We start from the raw sequence: 24,066 nt of genomic DNA on the forward strand, positions 1-24,066 counted from the left end.
GCTTCGACGACCAAAATAGTTGTTGACTATTTTAATAGTCGATTAGTCGTTGATTAGTCGAATAATCGTGGCAGCCCTATAGGCTACTTTAGAGTTTATCTTATATTTTAGAAACAGGCTAAAGTTTTGACAAATTTTACTGAAGATGTTCAGGCTATTTTGGAGTTGTGGTAGTATTTTAGCAATGTGCTAGCTTTTTAGACTAATTTGGCATGTGCTGAGGCACAAATTATCCTGTGAAGCATGTTTTTGAACTGTGAGAGGAAGCTGGGGTGCATGAGAAACCCACACATGGATGAGAAGAACATGCAAACTCCACACAGAAAGAACTCATTGGAACCAGAGCCTTCTCCCTGTAAGTCAAGTGTGCTAAGCATTACACTACCATACAAATGTTACACATTTTAAATTAGCAACAGCACTTGAAAAAACAAGATTGCCATGGCCTTATTAATAACTGACACAGCTCTGTAGGATCACCTACTTTCACCTACTTCATCTCATATTTCAACTGTATTTGTTCCATCACATAGACACAGCGATAAAATGTCACAGCTAATGTGGGGATCCTGCATTTTTACCCAGCAGTGCTTCGACTTACCATCTTAAAAATATCAGTCCAACTGTGTGATAAAGCGATGACCCATTTTCCTGACACACTGACAGATAATGTGTGTTATCACTTTCAGGATTACAGCTGCTTTTTTAGCTCAAAGGAGCAGCTAAGCAAGATTCATAATTTACAAAGCCCTTCTAACTATCATCTGCAAGAAATATCATCCGCTGAAAGTGTCCCCGACGAAGTGAGATGAATATTCTTCAGGCAAGGGGACTAACATTTGTAACCACTGTAAGAAGTCTGTAAATTTCACCGCTTCTAAAGCTGTAAATCGTGTTTTTTTTTTTTTTTTTGTCCTGATCTTTTGTATGGATGTTTGTTCCTTTATGTTCTGCTTTTGAAATGCTTGTTGCAACATTTTGAATCAAGAAATTGACAGATGCAAACATTGCAGATACAGTGTTCCTGCTATGTAGGCAACATTTTACTATACTAAAGCCGCACTGTCAGTGTTAGGCTTATTTTATGACTGGAAACAGCATGATAACAGAATAAAAATAACAGAGAAAATGAGCATTGAACATTTTCTAAAGCTCTTTGGTTGAATGTGTCCTTAAAAAAAAAAAAAAAAATACACCTCTTTGTACTTTCAACCCCACAAAAAAACTTACCGTGCCCTTGTCAGTGCATGAGACAGACGAAACAAGGTACCTTTTTTGGTATCCACCCCCTCATTAAATTAAAAAAAAAATCTCTATTGAGTTCATGCTGCTAGTCTGCACTTATCTGTGCTTGGCTGAATGAACAGCTTAATTCACAAACATTACCATGCAGAGTGGAGGGCAGGAAGCAGGAGTGAGGAGGATGGAGATGAGGAAAATGCCGTGCATGCTTAACACCTTGCAAAAGTCTGCCAAGTCAAACATGTAATTCCCCCTACTCCAAAGTCCAATCATTAACTACCAAACCATGAGTAATTGAAAATGTATGTGTCATTGCATGCATTGTGTAGCAGTCACAGCTTCTGTTGAGGTTTGTGTATGTGTATGTGGTGTTTTAGGAGGTTCGCCACATTTTTGTTTAATCGAGAACTCATTTAATTTATATCCAAAGCTTCAAAGGGCCTGTGGCAAATGCTAGATTTGATTGTTTGCATGGAGATACGTACATTATTCGTGGAAATTCCTCCTTCTGTGTCCCTAAAGACCATTGATATATATTATTTTACTGGACATATCTAGGTGTTGATGTCAGCCATGGATTACCTCTGGCCCTTGCAAAATCAAAGCCGTCTCTGTCACTTCCTGATCATGTGCTGCCATTTTGAAACCTGGTAACAGTGATTGATCAGAGTCTGTCTGAGTCACATTTATAGAGTTACTACTGTGGCCAATCATGAATGAGCTTCTTAGAAGGCCACGCCCCTTAAATTGAGTAGACGCTGCCAATCAAACGTTCGAGGTGGGGCCATTGGATTGGTCAGGTTGTAACTTGAATAACTTGTGATTAAGAAAAAAAAAATCCTTTTAAAGAAGAATCACGATTAGAAAAAAGGTGTTAAGTAGAAGGTATCAGAGCAAGAATAGTTATTCTTACAAATACCACAACTGAGAAATAATTGTCTATATTTATCAATAGAAGTCTATGGGATTTTGACCTTCTTGGAACCAGAGGGTACTTATTAATTTAGAACAAGTAAGGGGAGAGGTTGAAATGTCCAGTGATTATACAGTCAGTGCTACAGACCCACTATGTTCATTTTTTTTTTATCTACTTAAACAGCGTTTCCAGTGGTCTTTTAATCATGATAATGCCAATTTTAGCAAAATTTTTTACATGACAAAGTTTCAGCAAAGGAGCAAGTAGAGATGGGCGATACTGAGCATTTGGGTTTTGACCCAAGACCGATCCAATACTGTTCAATATCGTCAATATTGATACCAATATCAATACTTTTCGGAGATGTTGTGGATGTGAAATGGACCGGAAATCTTAATTGTTCTTAATTTTTTTGTAAGTTTCCCTTTTTTAAAAGACTTCATAAACATAAAAACAGAATTAGGACATATATTTTAAATTAAATGGAAAGCTACAGGAAGGTTTCAAATAAGAGTGGAAATATCAATATCTGTGGGCTGGTATGGATCCAAAGGCGATACCAACTTGAGAACGGTATTATCAATATTTTGGATCGACCTGCTCAGCTTTAGAAGCAGGAGTTCAATAGAAATCCCCCTCTGAGTTGTGGGTGGGACAGTTGGTGCGGAGTAAGCCTGCCCCTATTTCCCAACATCCATCTGTTTACACTCTCTCCCGCTTTCTTACATCTCTTCACAATCATAACATTATATAATCAGTGCAACAAAAATAGTGACCATTATTGGAGCTATCCAGACGTATGGGTCTAGTCGTCTTTAAGTGGATGCATCAGAATGGAGCTAGTAGCTTCTATGTCTGCTATTCATCGTGAGAAAATTCCACCAAGAACATGTTAAAAACGAAATTTTTAGCGGAGTAGGTCTTTAATCTAATAAGAACACAGAAATAAATGAGATTGGAATTCATTTAGAGGACATGAAAAACAATACGTTAAAAAATAAATACTGAGGGTTAAATAACAGTTGGTCAGTCTTGTTAATCAGTGTGAAAAAAGCAGGGACTTCTCCTATTCAACGAAGAAGATGCCAATCGCTTCAGCACAGCTGGTCAACAGAAACTCCCTTCGGTCTGCTCAGATTCACTCAAAACAGACATCTCTCACTGGGTCGACAACATTTAACTGTGCCTTTTGTACACACACCCTGAAAAACACACACACACACAAACACATTTACAAGTATCTACCTGCTCAACAGCGCTTCCTCATTTCTTCCACACAGTCATTTAATTATTCTCTCTGGCAGAATGTTTTTAATTTCCTGGATGTGAATCTGTTCTCTCTGTCTGGGAGACTCTTTTTTGTGTGTCAGTGAATATCTCTCTTTAGGCGGCTGTGTTTGAGTGTCTCCGTTTTGACGGCCAGAGACAGGCTTTTCCTGTGGACAGATCTCCAGATACTGAGAAACAACAAGTGTGCGCTATTTTTCTGGCAGTTGCTAGTTGCCGTTGGACGCTTTGTTAGATTAGTTCACAGTCAGGGCTATTGTATATTTGTGTGTTTCCCCTGAGCAGGCTGGGGAAATCAGTTCAGCCTGGTCTGGTCTTTTGTTTTTTTGTCTGACAAGTGTTTGGAAAAAAAAAAAAGAAAAAACAGAAGGGCCACAGAGAAAAGTGTGCTTTTCCCTGTTTGGTTTGGGCGTTTTTGCCAAGAGAACAGAAAACTGTAGAAACTTCTAAAAAGCATCTGTCCATCCCAATTACAAATACAGAAATGGGATAATTAATCAAAGTAAATTATAGAAAGTTGGTTTATAAATGCATTAGTTTGTGCCCTATTTAAGCCACAAGAGAGGGTTTTCACTTAACAGCAAGGTTTGATTTTGTTGTGCATCTGAGGAAATTAAGAGAAGCAATTTCCAAACTTGAGAGCAATTGTGATAAAACTAAGCAAAGAGACCTAATTGTGCAGGATCACTAAGAATTCATACAATGCAACGTCTTAATGGAGTGCAATTTAGCTGCAGGTTACGCAAATATATTAGTCACTAATTAAATCTCTCCCCTCTTCCTCACCTCACATCATAACAACAGCAGGTGGAAACAGTATGTGGCTGTCCTGCTTATAATCACTCCGCTGTCATTCCCACTTTGTTTGGACATTTTGAAAAATAGAAATTCATTCCTCAGTAGAAAAAAAAGTCCTAAATGATTTTGGTTTGATAAAAGTCAAAGACATTCGTCCGTCACTAGCCCTTCACCGCAATCATACACAAAAGCACTAATAAAGTGGCTAAAATAAGTCTGACGACTGGTCTGCTTCATTAACCACAAGCAAGACTCATAAGCTCTGCAAGAATAATTGCACTAATGAACGGCGGGACATTTGCCTGCAGCATTTGAACAAACAAAAACACAAAAATGAGAACTGCATTGTAGCCAAATTTACCCAACACAGCAAATGAATAACAACTATTTATAACTGAGTCATTAGCTTTTATTATTAGTAAATGGCAAATTAGGAAAATTATTGTTCTTTACCAAACAAAAAGTGTCCACAGAGCAGTTAAACATGAGAGGTGCTTCCTCCTTGAGTGGATCGAGATTTTCTTCACCTGTTGGCCTAATTGTGGTACAACTAAGCATTTTTTTCTTTTTAGACTTGGCAACCATGAGAAATTAGTTCTTTTTTTTTTGCTTCACATTATTAGAGAAAAACATAATTTAAATACATTTCATGCCATTACTGTGTCTTTTTGACTTCCTAATTATTGCAGACGAGCTATAAGGAAGAAAGAATAAAAAAAGGAAAAAGAGAGTGCTTCAGTAAATGACATAAAACATTTCCCTTCACAACCTCATCAGTAATTTTCCGTATAAATTCATGCAAACTCTGACAAAAAGGAAAAGAATGGAGTTTTAAAAGCCTATTATTCAGGCTGTGAACATTTGGCACCTTGGCTCCCCTCAGCTCACCAGGGACGAACACTGATAGAGTGAAGTCTGTGTGTCTGCCTCTACTTATAACCTCACAAAATAAAGGAACCTGTTTGTGGGCTTAAGAACATGCACTACTTTTTGAGTTTTTTTTGCATTTTGGCTTTGAGGTGATATTAAAAGTGGAAAACAAACTTTAATGTATGACTTTTTACATCAATTCGCTTTAAGAATATTACAAAAATTGCATATGTGATCCATATATATCCAAGATGGAACTATTTGATAGAAATCCCACTTGCCATGGAGGGAGTAAAATCCAAAATTATATCCGAAAAACACCACACCCACTTTGAAGCATTGTGGTGGAAGTATCATGCCTAGGGGCTGCTTTTCTGCAACAGGACAGGACAACTGCTTTGTTGTCAAGGAAAGGATAAATGGGGCCATCCCACTGATGATAACACATGGGTGGATATTCCAGTTACAAGAATACCACACATTGCCCAGGCAACGAAGGGGTAAAAAGCGTATCAAGGCTCTGGAGTGGTATAGCCTGTCTCTGTTTAGAACTTGTGGGGGGGAGTTGAAAGTCCATGTTGCCCAGCAACAGCTCCAAATTCTCACAGCTCTTGAGAAGATCTGCTCTGAGGAATGGACCAAAATAGCAGAACTTGATTTTATTGGTTTCTGTTTTCTAAATAACTTTAAAAATAAATATTTTTCAACATTTTTACAAGGTTTCACATTTGCCTTTGATTTTGTATTGAGGAGAGTTTGTTGCTGACTCAGTGATTGAAAGGTGTCCAGGTTTTATGGATACAAAACCAAAAAAAAAATAAAACATACTCCTACACACCACAGTGCTGAGAGCTGCTTTGGCTGCTACCCAGGTGGTGCTGTGGAATCTGGTCAGACATCGTAGCTATAGTTGTATCTGTCCATAGGACATTATTATGGAGTTGCATTTATTTAGATTTAGTTTTTAAATTTCTCCATAAGCTAGCATTTCTATGCAATTCCTCTCCTCTAGTACCAACCAAGTGTCATAATTTTAGTCTCTTTTTTATCTGCAGATAAGAACATTAATGAGATTGATGTTCAGATTTAATAAAGTCAATTAAGATAGAGCTTTTAGGGGAAATACAAGTATGTGACTGTAAGCATACTCTCCATGGATTTTATTGTGTAAACTTAAATACATTGACAGCTGATCTGTTGAAATGATCAACAGATGTTGATCATTTCCAGATTCAATTCCCATCACCTCCACTAACATAATTTCAAAGCATATATTAGCTTTTGTCATAAAAATATATCTGCTATAAAAATAGGTAAAATTGTCACTGTGTTTTTTTTAACAGTTGCAAAAACTTTTATTCTTCAAAATGCTAATATTGTTAGTAACAAAAAATAACCTTAATTTGTATTCTCTACTTTCATACTTGAGTCAAAACAATACTACCATAACTTTCTTTTTTTCACACTAACTTCCTTGGCAACGCAGTCATGAGTTTAAAAAAAAAATGTCAGTTTTAAACAGTAAAAGAGGATATGAAGATAAATATTTTTTTTCCAAGAGTTCATTTGACTACAAAGTTTACTTCAGACAAAAGAACTAAATCAATAAAATGTGAGACTGTGAAGCTAATTACAAGAAATGATGTGTTCCTCGTATTACTTTGGAAGAGGTTGCTAATTAGCCGGCTGTAAATTTGTTTGTAGTTTGTTAAAAACTTCTTGTGTCGGAAAATGTGCTTGAGCGAAGAAACCAACAATGCCTCTAACAGTACTCATCGTGTTTAATTTATGTTACAAGCTTCTATATGAATAAATAACAGGATCCCTCTGCCACATTTGAACAAACAGGCCTGCACAAATAAGGCCTGGCATAAAGGCAGGAAACTAATGTGTCAGTTCAGCAATAAACAGCTTTAGTTTTACAATTCTAGCGTGCATTGCAGCTACATTTAGCTGTTGGGATTGTGCACTTTTTTTGGTTTATCTCCATCGATCTTCAATACCTGCTTGTAGGGTCGTTGAGATGATGGCGTCTATCCCAGCTATTAAAAGGCATAGGGAGGCTGCACATGGCTGTAATATAGTTTATATTTATCTGATTGCTTAAAGCAATCAGTTTGTTATTGTGTGTTTCAATTATTTTTTCTTAAATTTAATTTCGCACCCTTTTTTTTGTCCCACTTCAGTCATTAACAGTGTCAACATGCTAGACTTTGATGATGTCACATCATGTGTTGCTATAGTCATGACCTGGGAGTCGTCTGTGACATCAACAAAGGTGGCGGCCCCCCACCTTAGCCCTGTACCGGCTCTTTGAAAGTGGACCCAACATGTTAAGCCATTTTAGATTTGTGAAACGTATGGCTCACTATTCAATATACTTTAAAAAAATCTTCTCAATCTCCTGTTTTTACCTTATTTGGACTTCAACAAATCAGAATGTAGCATTGATATTGTGCAATTTCTCCCTGTTTTCTTAAAAAAAAATCATGATGCAAATGAGGAGTGTGTGGTTGCCAACTTTGCAATGCTACAACCCATCAACGAATCAACCCGATCTCACTTAATTTAAATGTGGGTGATGAATTAACTCAACGATTTTTATACCAGTTGGTCTTTGGATAGGAATGCAAAGTATCATTACTGCCAACCCAATATTTCTAAAACTACTGTAGCTAGAAAGCCAAAATCTGGCAATATTTTGTTCAAGTAGTCTTGTATTACATATTAAAATTTCTTGCCCCAGCTTCACCTGGAGGTAACTTACAGAGAATTTCCGACAAGCCTGATGATATCCTTTTGTTTTTCAAAGAATGATCACTCTGCTGACATCATAGTTATCCATATCCACCATTTCAAGAATGCTAACAGTTAATCGAACCATTTCCATTTTGCTCCCAAATCGCAAGATTTGCAACATTTCGTACCAAGCCTCTAGGTGGCGACATGCACAAGTGAACAAAGAAGACAAAGAAGACCCTCCCTTCTTTTCCAATGTGAACACCATGAGTGTTCTTGAATGTATGACAAATGCCCGGCCTGAACGTAGAGACAAAATCTTTTGTATCTCATAAGGATCTTCTTGATTAATTAAAAAAAAGTCCACCCATTTTGCTGTGATGTCATCATTCTAGTACCATTACATTTGGATTGATTCATGAAAACATTGATTTCAGCAGACATGATTTCTTTAAAGGAGTTCAAATTCTAGTTAGATATAAAAGTCAGTTTGTTTTTCTTTTAGCAAAAGCAAAATGCTCAATAGGAAATATTAGTTTGAAAATGTTTTTACCAGCTTCTCAAAGGGAAAAACCCAGACTTCTGAAAATAATTTTGAAAACATCTTTTTTTTAAATGATGTTGCCTCAGTAAACTCCTTTAAGAACAGCCTAAAAGTAGACTAAAGGTTTGGTGGGTCTGAAGTAAAACATCACCCTTTCTCCGTTCTTCTACCTACACATGTGTGCTTTTACCACCCACATGTGTACTGATGCTACAGCACAGTGCTCCTGTATCACCCTTTTACATCACTGCAAAATGTTTCTTTAAGTGATGTGGTCACATCCAACATATATGTCTATGTTTTTAAGATGGTTGGTAAGAAGGAATAGAGTCACATGTCAACTTTGCTGTAATATTTCAGCTGTGTGATAGTTTTAACACAGTTCTTTACTTGTTCTCCTTGTGCACAACTGTAGCAGTATTAATAATAATTGGTTGTTCAACCTTATCCTCCTCTTCAAAGTGAATGTCTGAAAGAGTTTTCAGAAATGAGATCTTCCTCAAGATCATCATCAGAATCTTCTCTGAATACCATAATCAATTGTAATACCATCTTAGATGATCTTTTATAGAAAGCCATATTTGTAGTACCCTAATTTGCAGGTGAGATAGAGTTTGAGAAAATAAAGTTGTGTTCCTGCGATGACAGAAAATCAAATGTTTAGGAAAGTAAGAGCAGACAGTTGATAGCTGAATTTTCAATAATTTGGCAGTTTTTGTGTGGGAGCAAGAGGGGCAGAAAGGACTATAAGAAGCCCTGGAAAGGAGGAAGACAAAGGGAAGACCCACAGGACATTCAATTTTCACACTTTTTCTGGCCCCACGCCAAGGGATCCCAAACACCTTTGTGTGTAATTTAAATGCGTAGGGTGGATGTACTGTTTGGAGGCATTGCAAATGTGTTTCGAATTAAGTGAGCCATAGCCTATGGATTTGAAGTTTAAAAAATATTTTTGTGTCACATTTCTTTGGATGAAAACTGAAAATGGGGGCCACAGACACGAAAAAAAAAATACTTTGGGGAGTGATGGTAATACTGTGGAATTTGTATATAATTAAATCTGTAACTTTAAATAAATAATCAGCCAAACATCACACTTTAACGCATTTCAGTTTTTACCTAAAACCTGAAAAATCATGAACACAAATGGAGCACAAATGTACATCTATTTGCTCTTACTCGTGTTTTTCACCAAGTGGAAGAAGTTTTGGACGACCTTATTAGACCCAGCTTTCAGCCTAAGGGACAAACCTGCTCCTAAACCCTCTTAGAGTGTGTGAAGTGTTTCCTCTCTCAAAGCTTTATCTTTGTCACTTTTTAAATCCTCTTTGAGCAACATCTCTAACCAACTTTTATCAGTAGATAATCCAGCATAATAGGTGCTATGATATGCCAGCTTGAATATAATAGTGACAAATAAAACAAAGAAGTTTCTTTGTGAAAATGCAAATGTGTTGTAATTCCAATCAAAACTAAGAGGGTTGTAGTTGTTTTCCTTGGTGATTTATTCTTAACATCCTAACCAAGTACTAGAAAAACTTACTGTTTAGTTTAAAGGCAGATTACAGTAATTAAACTTGTTCATGATGTTCACAAAGCTTAATCATCTGTGTCTGAGACAGCAGACATGCGGTTGGGATATAAACTAAGTGACTCACATTCGGTTTGTTGAGAATGCAATTAAGTCAACTTGTTTCCTTATGTCAAACAATGGACGTCATCCATTATTTCTGATAATGGACATAAGGTATGAGCATTGGTATATAAGCCTTATCCTGCATTAGTATAAGGATATATATATATATCCTGGCCTTGAGCAGCTGCCTAAAGCGGTACACTAGAGACAATGAAGCCAGATGGATAAACAGTCTGTTCCCAAATCAACCTGCAAAAGTGTACGCTCAGTGGCAGGGTCAGAGCTGACCCACCAAGGTGGGAAACTGAATGGTATTGGAAAAGTATATGAGAGAAAGAGGCAGGACACAACAGCAATGCTCAATGGCTGGCCTCTCTGAGGAAAGAACATAGCAACCTCCCTGAACAGAACCCAGTAACCTTCTCAGTAGCATACATCCAAGAAAGAGTCGCAGGTACGATGAACTGGACAGCGGGGCCCTGACATGATACACACCTACTGGCTTAAGAAATTCACGGCACTCCACAGGCGCCTGGCAGCACAAATGAACCACATGCTAAGAGATGAATAGCTAACGGAAGGCCGAATGATCCTGATCCAGAAGGATCCCTCGATGTTTGCAGTCCTATCCAACTACCGACCAGTAACCTGTCTCTCCTCAACATGGAAGCTCATGTCAGGCATCAAATACATAGGCACATGGATCAATTCATGAGTAACACACAGAAGGGTATTGGTAGAGATTCCAGAGGAGCCAAACACCAACTCCTGGTTGACAGAACAGTAGTACAAGACTGAAGGTCACGACACCAACCTGTGCACAGCCTGGATTGATTATAAGAAAGCCTATGACTCAATGCCACACACCTGGATTTCTGAATGCTTGGAGATGTACAACATCAACAGGACTCTAAGAGCCTTCATAGGAAACTCAATGAAGCTGTGGAAAACCACCCTTGATACCAAAGGCAAGCCAATTGCACAAGTGTTCATCAAATGTTGGATATACCAAGGTGGTGCTCTGTCCCCACTACTATTCTGTATAGGTCTGAACCCCCTCCACCAAATAATCAATGAGACTGGCTATGGATACCAACTCAGAAATGGGGCCACCACCAGTCACGTCCTCTACATGGATGACATCAAGCTGTACACTAAGAGCAAGCACGGCATTGACTCCCTGATCCACACCACCAGGATCTATTGTACTGACACTGGGATGTCCTTCGGGCTTTAGAAATGCAGTCGGATGGTGACAAAGAGAGGCAAAGTAGTTCACACAGAAGGGGTCGCACTCCCAGAGGGAACGATAGCAGACATTGAGGACAGTTACAAGTACCTTGGAATCCCACAGGCAAATGGCAACCTGGAACAGGCAACAAGGAAAGCCGCAACAGCCAAATACCTCCAACGAGTAAGGCAAGTCCTGAGAAGCCTGCTCAATGGCAAGAACAAGACTCGGGCAATAAACAGTTGCGCACTGCCAGTCATCAGATACCCTGCAGGAATAATAAGATGGCCAAACGAAGAGATACAGACCACAAATGTAAAGACTCAAAAGCTCCTCACCACACATGGGGGGTTCCATCCCAAATCCAGCACCCTGAGACTGTATGCTAGCCGCAATGAAGGTGGCCGAGGACTAGTGAGCATGGAAGCCACTATCCAGGATGAAACATCCAAGATGCATGAAGCTCAAAGCCCCAACTGACAGTGTGGTGAGTGAATGTCTCAGGTAATGCTGGAGGACAGAGCCTCATGGGAGGAAAAGCCCCTGCATGGGATGTACCATCGGACAATAACTGAAGTAGCTGATATCAAGAAGTCCTACCAATTTCTAGAGAGGGCTGGCCTGGAGGACAGCACAGAAGCGCTAATCCTGGCAGCACAGGAGCAAGCCCTGAGCACCAGAGCGATTGAGGCTCAGATCTACCACACCAGACAAGACCCAATGTGTAGGCTGTGCAAAGAGGCACAAGAAACAATCCAACACATAACTGCAGGGTGTAAGATGCTGGCAGGGAAAGAATACATGGAATGCCACAACCAAGTATCTGAAATAATATACAGAAACATGTGTGCAGAATATGGACTGGAAACCCCAAAGTCAAAATGGGAAACACCTCCGAAAGTGGCAGAGAATGAGAGCAAAGATCCTGTGGGACTTCCGGATACAGACTGACAAGATGGTAATGGCGAACCAAAAAGACATTGTAGTGGTGGACAAAGAGCAGAGGAAAGCCGTTGTGGTGGATGTGACAGTACCAAGCGATGGCAACATCAAGAAGTAGGAACGTGAGAAACTGCAGAAATACCAGGGACTCAGAGAGGAACTGGAGAAAGTTTATAAGGTGAAAGTGACAGTGGTGCCTGTGGTAACTGGAGCACTCGGGGCTGTAACCTCCAAACTGGAGGAGTGGCTACAGCAGATCCCTGGAAACAGACATCTCTGTCCAGAAAAGCGCAGTGCTAGGAACAGCTAAGATACTGCGCAGGAACCTCAAGCTCCCAGGCCTCTGGTAGAGGACCCGAGCTTGGAGGAGAAACCACCCACGAAGGGTGAGAGGGGCATACATATATACATATATATATATCACTAGTGCTTCGTTATTCCCTCTTTGGCTTATCCCTTCAGGGGTCGCCACATCAACACTGCACTTGGCAGAGATTTTTATGCCAGTTGCCCTTCTTGACGCAACCCTATATACCGGTAGGCTGGGGATCAGCACAGGGAGACTCAAAGTTAGGCCCATTGTGGCAACATAGTTAGGCAGAAGCACAAAAGCCATGGCCCAAGGACCCACACGGGAAGAAGCTCACTGCACACCCTGGGAAATGAACCCTGATTCCTCGAGTGAGAGTCCCGCACATTACCATCTGAGCAATCCAGTTTATTGTTAGTACTTTAATTTTGTTATTTCTTAGGTTTAATTGGTTTTTACAAAAGCAAATTTTTTGATGCTTGGGGTTTTCCATATTAAAATAAAGTAAATATCATTTTTTCAAGTGGTCTGCTGCAGAACACTTTATTGACAAATTGCTAGCTGTCATTAGTCCTTCACATGTCTAATTTAATTGCACAGTTTGTGAATCTGAATCAATCTTATTAAAGCCATTGCTGTCATGCACAGTTTGGTAAAAGAAAAAGAGGATTATACATTTATGGAGCATTTCAAATAATTTCCTGCATACAAAACAATTAATACACGATGAAACTGAACAATAACTCTTCAAATTCCCTTGTTTTGAGTGAATTACTTTTGTCCTTAATTAATTCAAGTTGCAGGTAGCGATAGTCTCCTGTGCAGCACTTGGTATTTTAATTATCACATTCATTCATCAGTGTCTTGTGGTCTCCTCTGTGGCACATTAGTGTGCTACTAAATATGTTTTTCTCCACAAAACCAATACAACTGGTGCACAGATTTCCGCTTTTACCCTTCACGACAAGTCAGAGTCATAACAGTTACTTTGGTCTTATCCTTTGACTAAATGTCAGCCACTCAGCCTGGCAGGGAAATAGTTAAGTCATCAGGGAAAAGCAACAGTAGGTGGTGATTGGTGGCAAAAGGTTCCTGAAAAGAACCTTCATGCATAAAAGTGCAGGATGGGTGATTTTCTCCCTGGGGATCGCAGTGTGAGCCTCATCCAGGGGTGAATGGGATTGAGCCGAATGTGATTGGATGGGTTGAAACAGGGTCTGATGTTGCACAGGTGTGTGCGTGTGTGTGCGTGAAACATTAAGTTGGCTTATGTGCTTCACCATCCCCACCCATCCTTTGATCAATAACACTGATTGCTTCAATATTATCACCTCTTACACACAGAAACACCACTCACAAAAAAGGTTTAAAGCTGTGCCCAGGCTGATCTTAATCATCAGTGAGCCTCAGTGACAGTAGATGTGCATTTCTGTGGGTGCGCACATTCTTCTAGACTGCTGCTTCCCTCACAGTCCCCTCGAAGTCAGAGAAGGAAAAAAGAAATTCTGCTATTTTGGTCACTGCAAGCTGGGATATTTCCAACATCTAAAGATTGGCTCTTTATTTGTTTACATAAGCAATATTTTAAATAACACTGTGAATTAATGAGACAGCAATATGTGTAATGCATGAGGGGGACTTAGAGAGAAAAAAAGTCAGCTGTGGCTAAGAACCCAAAGGCGAGATGAATGAGTTTTATAGTATTCGCTGAAATATTAGTAGCAATGAATCACGGTTAATGGCAGCGGGAAAGTGCTTCAGTATGAATAATAACTACCAAGCAATTATGAGGCAGCCCACAAAAACAACAACTTAATCTACTTTTAACACTAAAAGATCCATACATGTCACAAAATTCCAAAACTACGCTAGAAAAAAAGCAGACAGATTGTAATATACATCGCCTACATCACTCATAACAATAAATCCACTGTTTGGTTCTGTGTTTGGAGTACTTTGCTGCAGGTTTGATTAAAAGTTGCATGTGACTAGAATTCTTATAACCTTTATCTTTTCCTCATCAAATAAACAAGCTATTAAAGACTTTTCAGTAATCTTTATGTCATGGCCATTGTGGCATGGTTAAAGAAATTATACCTTTTTACTGAAGAACTGTTTGCTTAATTTATGGCTTTGTGTCTAATTTATATTAATTGTACATTAATATCTTTTTAAAGTACTGGTATAAAAAAGAACAGCTTGACAAAACACTATCTGTCAAAAATTAATAATTTCTTAAAGAACCACTCCAGTGAAAATTATGTTTATAATATGCTCTTGTGGTAATATTTCTGATGATGGAGAACATACATTGAGAAAACTGCGGCCAATATTGCAGTTTTGAGGCATTTTTTTCAAAATAATTGTGAATCAGTCTGAAAAAATCATATTGCGACATAAAACATACACAGGGTGACCCACATTACATCCGCTTATAGGCATTTAGATCCATCTACCTCTTCTTTTTCTCGTCCAAGATGGCAACTGTATGACTGGATAGCTCCAATATTGCTCGCCAATTTTGTTGCCCCAACAATATCAGGTTCTGGGTGTAAGAGGCCGTAAGCTAGCCGGAGAATGTGTAAACAGAGAGGTCTCTTCACGGGGAGGGGTAAGGGGCGGTTTTCTCCGCGCCAATAGTCCCACCCACAACTCATAGATAAATTTCTAATAAACTTTTGCTGCTCTACCCTGTGCTCTTCTATGTCCGGAAAAAAAACGACACAGATTTTTTTATATTGGCTAAAAATTACATAATCATAAATTAAAAGGAACAATAGAAAGACCTTTTAAATAGATCATAAGATGATCAGAGTGGGACTTTAAATTGGTAGATATTATGTCTGCCTTTTGTTTTGTGTTTTTTTAAATCTTTTTTATGCTTTTATTGACTGATTGCATCATTCACCAGTTTGAAAAAAAAATATTTATCTTTTGTTCAAAGACAGAAAAGCTGATGCTGATTAATTACTTCAGTTCTCAGTAAGGATGTATCCAGACTGGAAAAGTTTGTTGGTCCAGACCAAATCTGCTTAATTTGGTCCGGATTGCATCCCGAACCTTGCGTTTGCTCTGTATTTAGACTGACGTCAACCAGAAATTTCTTCTCCGAACCAAACCAAAACCACATGACTTAAGATGTCTTCATTCATTGGCAAGTAAGTATGAGGTCTGGCCAAAACAACGGGAGAAGGTATAATGGATGTCCTACGGTTCACTGACTTCAGCAACTGACTTTACTTTTTTCTTTTTTTTTTTTGCAACTGACTTTACTTGACGTTTACTATAAGTGTTTATGACACCAAGTGTTTATGATTACCGGGAAACAGTGTGAGTAGCATTGTGTGTTAATGGTAAAAGTAGTTTTAATGAGCCTGCATTCATCTGACCAACTTTTAATGAGTTGCTTTCTTATTTTTGCTCCACTGCTCTGTTTACATCCCATAAAGCCCGGCTGCGGTGGGCATTTTGGTCCACTTGTTCCACTTCAAGAATGGAGCCTATTCAGACTAATCTTTGAAACTCAGAGTGAACTGAAGTCCAGTCAGATTGGAAACAAACAGAGACCACATTGAAAGATGGGTCAGAAAACGGTTCCTGGTCCCAGGGTGTGCTTACTAGGTGTATTTAGAGTGAAAATTTTATTTTTTTAGATGTACAGAAGTAAAACTCTAAAATAAATACCAGCACTCCACAGTTAAACTAACACATATGTTTTTTGCCCATCAATGTAAAATTATTTTAACTACAAAGAACATAAAATGTCAAATTATAGTTATTTTTTTGTCTATGAACTGCTGTGGTGACTTTGTCTTAGTATATCAGCATCTCAAAAGTAGTCAATACAATTAAATGAAAACTTTAACTGACCCAAAAAACGGGTCAAATGTGATTTTTTTTTTTGTTTGTTTAATATAATTTGAAGAAAAGCCTGGAGTAAAGACCAAGGTATATATAACATTTATTTAAAAGTAGTTTAGCTTGAGTTGTCAATCTATATCACAGTCGTGTTTGTGTAAATGTCGGGGTGAGATGATGGATTGTGACTTGAAGCCTTTTCATTATTTTCGTCTCGATCACAGTTGGTTATCACTTAAGAAAGTCTTGCACAAATATTCCAACTTGACAGAGTTTGTGACATCTTGATGGCAAACTTCTATCTTATCTAAAAAAAAAACATGCTTAATGCAGAAAGGAGATTGATGGAAAGCTCCAGCAGGTGGTGGATGTTATGATTGGAGTCTTGCTGGCTCACCACACTCAGAGAAATTTACTCCAAACATCAAGATTTTCTGTTTAGATAAAAAAAAGGATAGGAACATAAAGAGAAAGAAAGTGTTTTCTATTTGATGAGTGTCAGCAATGCATATGGATCACACTTTTAATTGAAATGTAGGACAGAAAAGTTGAGTGAAGTTTTTTTTCTCTAAAGGAAATAAAGGTCATTTAAACATAAAAAATTGTTCCTGTGTTTTTGGAACCCCATGTTCATATATTTTTTTCTAAAAATTAAACAGTTTTTCTATCTGCTTCATTTATTTGTGACTCCACTGTGTTCTGATGGTGAAAATGTCGATGGTTGATTAAAAAATTACATTTAAACATGTTTTTTTGTTCGAAATTGTTCAACCGCAATGCATTTTGGCCCATATTCGTTAATCTACTGAGCATCGATGCACGCTAGTTTTTCACAAAGACTTATGGGAACTGTTGAGTGCACTCAATTTTGGAATTAGTAGATTCGGACAGCACTAGAAAATGGTGCATGCACTACATAGTGCACTATATAGTGATTAGGGAAGGAAATTGGACACAACCTTCGTGAAAAAATACAGTCTAAAACACTACATGTTAGCCACATTCTAAGCATTAGCATATTCACAACACCTTTAAAAATTACTAAGTTATGTTAGAAGTGTTAGTTATATTAGCATATTCACAGTAACGTCCACTCTCATTTGCAACATGGAAAAAAACCCACAAATTTTGCTAAAGGAAACATTACTGTCACAATGCTAACTCCCAACCTAGTTAGTAACATGAAAAGAAAAAAACACAGTCAGAAACGCTACATGTTAGCATAAAATAACACGCAGCCAAATGTTTTGCTGTAAGAGCGCTGTGTCCCCTTTCAAAATCACTTTGACATCAGTACTACGAGAATTAATCCATACCCTAGGCTGTATAAGGTGCAACGTCTTTTTTTTTAATATTAGGATCATAAGTGTGTCTTATAGTGCAGAAATTAAGTAAAAAATTTTAAAGAATAATTGAAAAACGACTGAAAAAACCCACAAAACCAAGTTCACAAAATGCATAGAATCATAGCAAAACAAAACTTTTCCAAGTGTAGCAAACGAGATGAACACTTCGTCTTTATTCATTCATGAGATCTTTATTTTATTTATTTTTTTAGTTTTAGTTGGGTTTATTTTCCAGATAGAGCTATTTGTGTTGCTGCATTCATCTGTTATCACCTGTACCTTTTTTTTTACTCAGCAACAGTGAATGCACTGTGCCATTTCGCTATTAGCTAATGATCATGGATTGCCAGATTACGCACTCAAGTGCCTGCTAACGGGATAGAGATGGAGAAGGGTTCGTTTGGAATAAAAGACGCAGAAAATATACCCAGAGAAAGCATCTAAATGCAGCCATTTTCAGGAAATGAAGTTCAGTGCCTCCCTCATCCAGCTTTGATCAGCGCTGGAATAGAACCTTTACTCAGAATAATATTTGTTAAAGAAGAGCTAATTTCCTGATGAATATTTATGCACTCCATGCTGTGAAGCACTGAAAGATGAGGCTTCCTGCTACTATTTACTTGTGGGTCCAGGGAAACGGGTTGCATTGGAGGAAAAACATATTATTTTTGCAAGAAAAAAAACAGTAATTCAATAAAATATACTTTTTTATCATATGCAATAAAATATTTTCCCTGCGACGTGACTGATGCACCCTTTAATCAAATCAAAAACAGTGATAGAAACACAGAAGACGTTTTATCACTATGTTGAATAAAGATGCCTCTTGTGTTCTTAGATACAAATATCTAAAATATGTAAAAAAAATAAAGCTACGATACACTGAGGTAAATTATACAGCTCATGGGTAAGCCACCTCTGTATGGAATTTTTTAAATTAAAATCATGCATCTTTATTTTTGTAGATGCCTCCTTTAAAGCATTTGCATTAGTTTTCTGGTGTGACACCAGTGATGGTAACTGTATAATGCAGATCAAAAGAGCAAGCATGAAATGCAAACATTTGTATAAAATCGTGCTTTCATGTATTGAATTTAACACATTTAAAAGAAATGTTCAAAGGATAAAGAAACATGTGGCTGGATGGTTAAGTCAGAGTTGTGAACAGCTATTTTTGGTGTCTGATGTTTAGGATATGTGGTAAATCAAGGGAATACTGCAGCTGAGGCTTCATTAAGTGGTGCAGTTCTGCTATGGTGTTACTTAAAAGTGGCTTTGAGAGCATTTTTACTGCCAACTATGTTGGTCCGATTGGAAAAAAAAATCTCAGCGACTTGAAAAGTGTAATATCAAGTGACACAGTTACCCCTAAATTCACACAATTATTAAGAATTTAAAATGGGGTAAATAATGAATTTAATAAAGCAATAAAACATTTATTTTCATCACATGGTGTCATTACCTTATTAGATTAAAAAACAAAAAAAAATCCGATCTGACATCTATCGATATCATGAAAACTATAAAATTTAAGAAGTTTAAAGGCACCATAACATCAGCGACTAAATGAAACAAAAAACAACAGCAGGGCTGATATGTCCAATTTGTAAAAATATCAACTAGTTGCACAAAACATTGTAATGTTTGAATAGAAATTAAAAACATCCTGCTACAAGTCACTAAAAATTCTATTTTCACACAGACAGAAATGAACAGATTGACTGGATTAGTCAACATTTAACAACAGATTTCAGTTTAGGAAAAAAAAAAGTCAAACATAAAAAAAGGATTTTAAAATAAAAACAGCTTTTATACACCTGATATCGTTAATAATATTTTCAAGTCTTCATTTTTTGTCACCCTGAAGCTGCAGCATCCATTTCAAATATCATCATAACAAACACACATGCGAACATTGGAACAGACTGCCATTTACTCACCCAAATGTTGCCATCTTGATGGTACGGTTTCCAGTTCCTCCCTGTGTCACTGTAGAGAAGACGGTACCGCGTCGTCCAATCAGAACTGCTGTAGCGACCCTGTGTTGCTATGGCGCTAACCTGTTTTCTGGAACCAAGGTCCACCTGTAGCCACTGATAATGGTCACTGTCCAGAGGTGACCATCCACCAGCACCTAAAGAGGAAACAACATTTTAAAATGAGACAGGAAAAAGGAACAACTACTTTGAGAATTCATGAAGATAATCCATATAGTTAAAGGATGATACACCATATTATTATCGGTCAACAGGGTGACCCTTATGTTGAATATGGTCATTAAGAACTATTTTTGTACAAAGAGGTATTCATCCAGAAAGACTGACCCTGGTGACTCTTCAGAAGCTTCACAGGTCTGACCAGCATTTTCTATCCATTCCTATTCAAATCTGTATTCCAATCCAGTTTACACTTCAACTTATGGAGAAATTGCATTAGTATGTATGACATTTCAGGGTGGTATTCATTATAAAGTTGGTATGTAAGACACTATGTGACATTTTTCTAAGTGCTTGGGTGTCAACCATAGAAACTGTCAGCTCTGGAAACTACAATTAGATTGTGGCAACAAGATTAGTTTTTTCAGCACAAACTATACCTAAAGCCAGGATAGGACACAGCCAGGAAAGTATAAGAGCAGCTGTCAGGTTTTTTGCTTTACACGGAAATATGTTTTTGGTTCTTCGGCTCAAACGTGTTTTAACAGGCGAATCCTTAAATGTAAAACTATATATATATATATATATTTTTGCTCTGTAGAAACACGTGCTTTCATTTCCAGACTGAATATGTCAGTTTGTATAAAGTAAACTTTTTTTGTCATTAATTAATGCTTCAGAGTTATAAGAAAAATGAATACTCTGCATGTTTTTGGTATATACATCAAGGAAGATAAACTTTAGATTTTTTTGTGGAAATTGATGAAAACTCTTTCAATTATATCAAAGTCTTGAATTCCACAGCTTCTATAAATGCTAAAAATGTAAAGTTCTAGGGACATATTTGCGTCTTTTAAACTGCATCCACTGAATCATGTACCAGAGAGGGAACAAAAACCCTCTTGGAAGGTGTTAAAGAAAGCCTTGGGTTGAATGACATCGACAAAAGCAGAGTATGTCAAATGCTTTTGGAAAGACACAGAAATAGACTAAAGGGTTTCTGTAACCCAAAATAAAATGCAAATGAAGGGAGTAGAGGGGTACTTCAGCTATACGGTTACAGGAGTCAGTCAATGTAACTCAAGAAAGCAAGCCAAGTGTTGAAGGTAGAGCATTTTAGTACACACCAATGCACCTGGACATGCACACACACTGCAAACCTAAAGCTACATTCACATCGCTCTATGCAATGCATGTTCAAGTGACCACCTCCAATGAAATGTCTGTGCAAACGCCTGTGGAAGCTCTCATGTCCATGCGTTGGCATACAAGTTTAGAGTCTGTTTATAGGCTCTACATACAAAGTTGTGCATCCCTGAAATTTGTTTTTGACGAATTGGGTTCATGGAAGTGCCAGCTGTTTCAAAATTTATCATGGAGGAAAAATTAATGATTTAAAAAAAATGTATGACATCAAGTCTTTTATGTATCGGAATAGAGCTGTGAAAGAAAACGTCTGGAGCACGATCCATGACATTTCACGTCAAGCCTCTTCCCACTGTAGGTGATGGAAATGCACTAGTAAACAGCAGAAAAAGAAGAAGCCTCTCCTCCAAAACATATTCACATTCAGTTCGTCCTTGAATGCATGTCGCACGACAAACAGCTAACAGCTAAGTTAGGTAGTTCTGGGCGGATTGATCCAAAATATTGATAGTATCGATCTTAGGTTGTTATCGGGTCAATACTGGCTAGCAGATATCGATATTTCCACTCTTGTTTGAAACTTTTCGGTATCCATTTAATTGTAAATATTAATTTAATTCTGTTTTTACATTTAACAAGTAAGTTAAAAAGGGGAAACTTACAATAAAACATTCACAGAGATTAAAAACAATTGAGATTTTGAGGTTCATGTCACATCCACCACATTTACGAAAAATATCGATATTGGTATCGACATCTGCGATATTGACCGGTATCGGATTGATACCCAAATGCCAAGTATCGCCCAGCCCTAACGTTCGGTAAATTGGAGGTGGAAGATCTTTGGATACAGAAGCTGTTTTTTATTTCCAGCTCCCTGTGAAAGCCTAACTTGAAAGAATTGATTGCATGCGACTCATTTGAAAATTAAAACTTGAGACTGATGTAAGACCAGCTAGAGGGGAGAGAAGACCATAAAGGCACAAGTGCTGGTCACATGATAAAATAGAGGTTGCCACAGTTTCCAGTGTAACCCCACCCCCTGAGAAAAAATCCTGTATCTTATCCAATTACAGAGCCATTACACTCAGCTCCAGACTTGACAGATAGCCAGGCTCGTATCAGTGGAAACGTCAATACCTCAAAAACCCGTTGAAGCGCAGCCGTTCCCTTGAGGGGAATAGAAAGCTATCAAAAGGGGGAAGGGTATGAGGGCAGCAGAGGGGTGAGGGTGGTTTTGGGGGGTAGGATGTAAGTGATAAGTAAACAGACAGCAAGGGAAAAAAAAAGAAAGATAAAAAACGTTAGATAAGCAGACAATGACCGAGGCAATGTGACGCTTTTTTTGGGGAGATAGGAGGATGAGGTGTCGGGATGAATGACAAGAAGGGTTCATTCAGTGGGGAAGGTGGCAAGAGAGAGGACACGGCAGGAAAATGGAAACAAGGGAGGTGGGTAAAAAAAAGCGGGGGAACAAAGAGGATTTTGCAGTGTGATACTGGGGATGCTGGAGATGATATGTGTGTAGTTGAAAAAGAGATGTAAAGCAGTAATGTCACCGAAAGCAATACAAGAGCAAAAAGATTGAAAAAATTTGAAGAAAAGAGATAAACTTAACTCTTTTAATATGGAAGGAGAACTAGGTCAGCAGCAATCAGACTGCAGACAAGCTCAAATGACACGGAAAGATTAAAAAAATGGAAGGGAAGTGGGAAATTAATGTTTCTGAGCAAAGAAAAAAGGAGCAAAAAAGCTCCAAAGAAATAAGTATTTTTCACATTTGTGAATTTATGACATTATTCTAAAATCCCAATGAACAACAATGCACTATACACATAGCATTTGCTGTTTAGCTTACAATCTTTTTAATGAACTTTGTGGATTTTTTTCTTATAGCAAGCACATTTTTGAAACATTCTGTTCTTGTTAAAAGTGATTAAAGACCTATTCCAAGTTAAATTGTGGTTTTGGTGTTTTTATCATATTCTTATAGATTTTTTGTTAAGATGGAAAACATACAAATAACATTAAAATTGCATTTCTGAGTATTTCCTCAATCAAATCGTTAAGAATCTGGTGCAGATGAAAAAATGCATTTGGAAAAAGTTTGCAGCTGTGAAGCTCTATATTCCACTTGCAGACAAATCGGTCCATGCATGTTCTTGTTTTCCACGTCCAAGTTGGCATCTGGCTCAAAACTGTACGACTAGATAGCTCCAATCTTGCTTGGCATTTTTGCTGCTAGCAGGATAGAGTGTAAACAGATGGATGGTGGGAAGTAGGGGCAGGCTTACTCCATGCCACTGGTCCCGCCCACAACTCAGGTTAAATTTTTAATGGTCTGCTGCCATGCTACAGAAACTATAACCTAGAAAATGACAGGTTTTTGATTTTGGATAAAAGCATAATTATACATAAATGACCACTAAGGACACATTTTAAAATAGATCAAAAGAAAATTGGAGTATGACTTTAAATTTCCATTCTTAGCTTTTTACCATTAAATGCAAATCCTTAACTATCAATTCAAGGCGTACCATATGCTGTAAAGTCGGCGCTTGCTCGTGAGTATCTTATTTCAAATCGACCGCATTCCCTGCTCTGCAGCTTCACCGCTCCAGCGACCAGACTCACACCACTGATGCCAGGTCAGCAGACATCCAAACCAAAAATTGCACTTCGCTGAGAGAAAAACACTACAGTCTAACTGGTATTTGTCATAACACATCAAACTTCTACACCTGAGCTACTCCGCTCTTTCCTCTGGGAAATCAGCACTAAATGAAAACTTCCCGATGCTGATGGTCACCATTTTGATGAACTGGGCTTTTCTCCTCCATAATCAATCACTGACTCCAGCATTTACCTCGAGTTTGACTTGACCTTGGCACATTTGCACTGTAACCAGCACTTTGTACTGTACAGTGCAGAAACATGGAAACAGACACTTGCAGCAAAATACGTCTTCATAAAATGTATTCAAAGAAGTGCAAAAGGTATTTGGATAATATTTATGCATCTGGTGTAATGTATAGTTGAGAAGTT

General features: G+C 37.9%; 1 protein-coding gene across 2 annotated transcripts in view; it reads right to left on the minus strand.

Moving 5' to 3' along the window:
• cntnap2a (contactin associated protein 2a) overlaps window positions 1-24,066 on the minus strand; it is a 332,490-nt gene that overhangs the window by 162,751 nt on the left and 145,673 nt on the right. For both annotated transcript variants that reach the window (XM_024280015.2, XM_024280016.2), the window contains exon 3: window positions 19,660-19,853. In XM_024280015.2, coding sequence (XP_024135783.1) covers window positions 19,660-19,853 — 194 coding nt within the window. The remainder of the gene's footprint in view (window positions 1-19,659; window positions 19,854-24,066) is intronic.

The sequence above is a fragment of the Oryzias melastigma genome, linkage group LG20 (assembly GCF_002922805.2).
Source record: "Oryzias melastigma strain HK-1 linkage group LG20, ASM292280v2, whole genome shotgun sequence".
In the NCBI taxonomy this organism is placed as follows: Eukaryota; Metazoa; Chordata; class Actinopteri; order Beloniformes; family Adrianichthyidae; genus Oryzias; species Oryzias melastigma.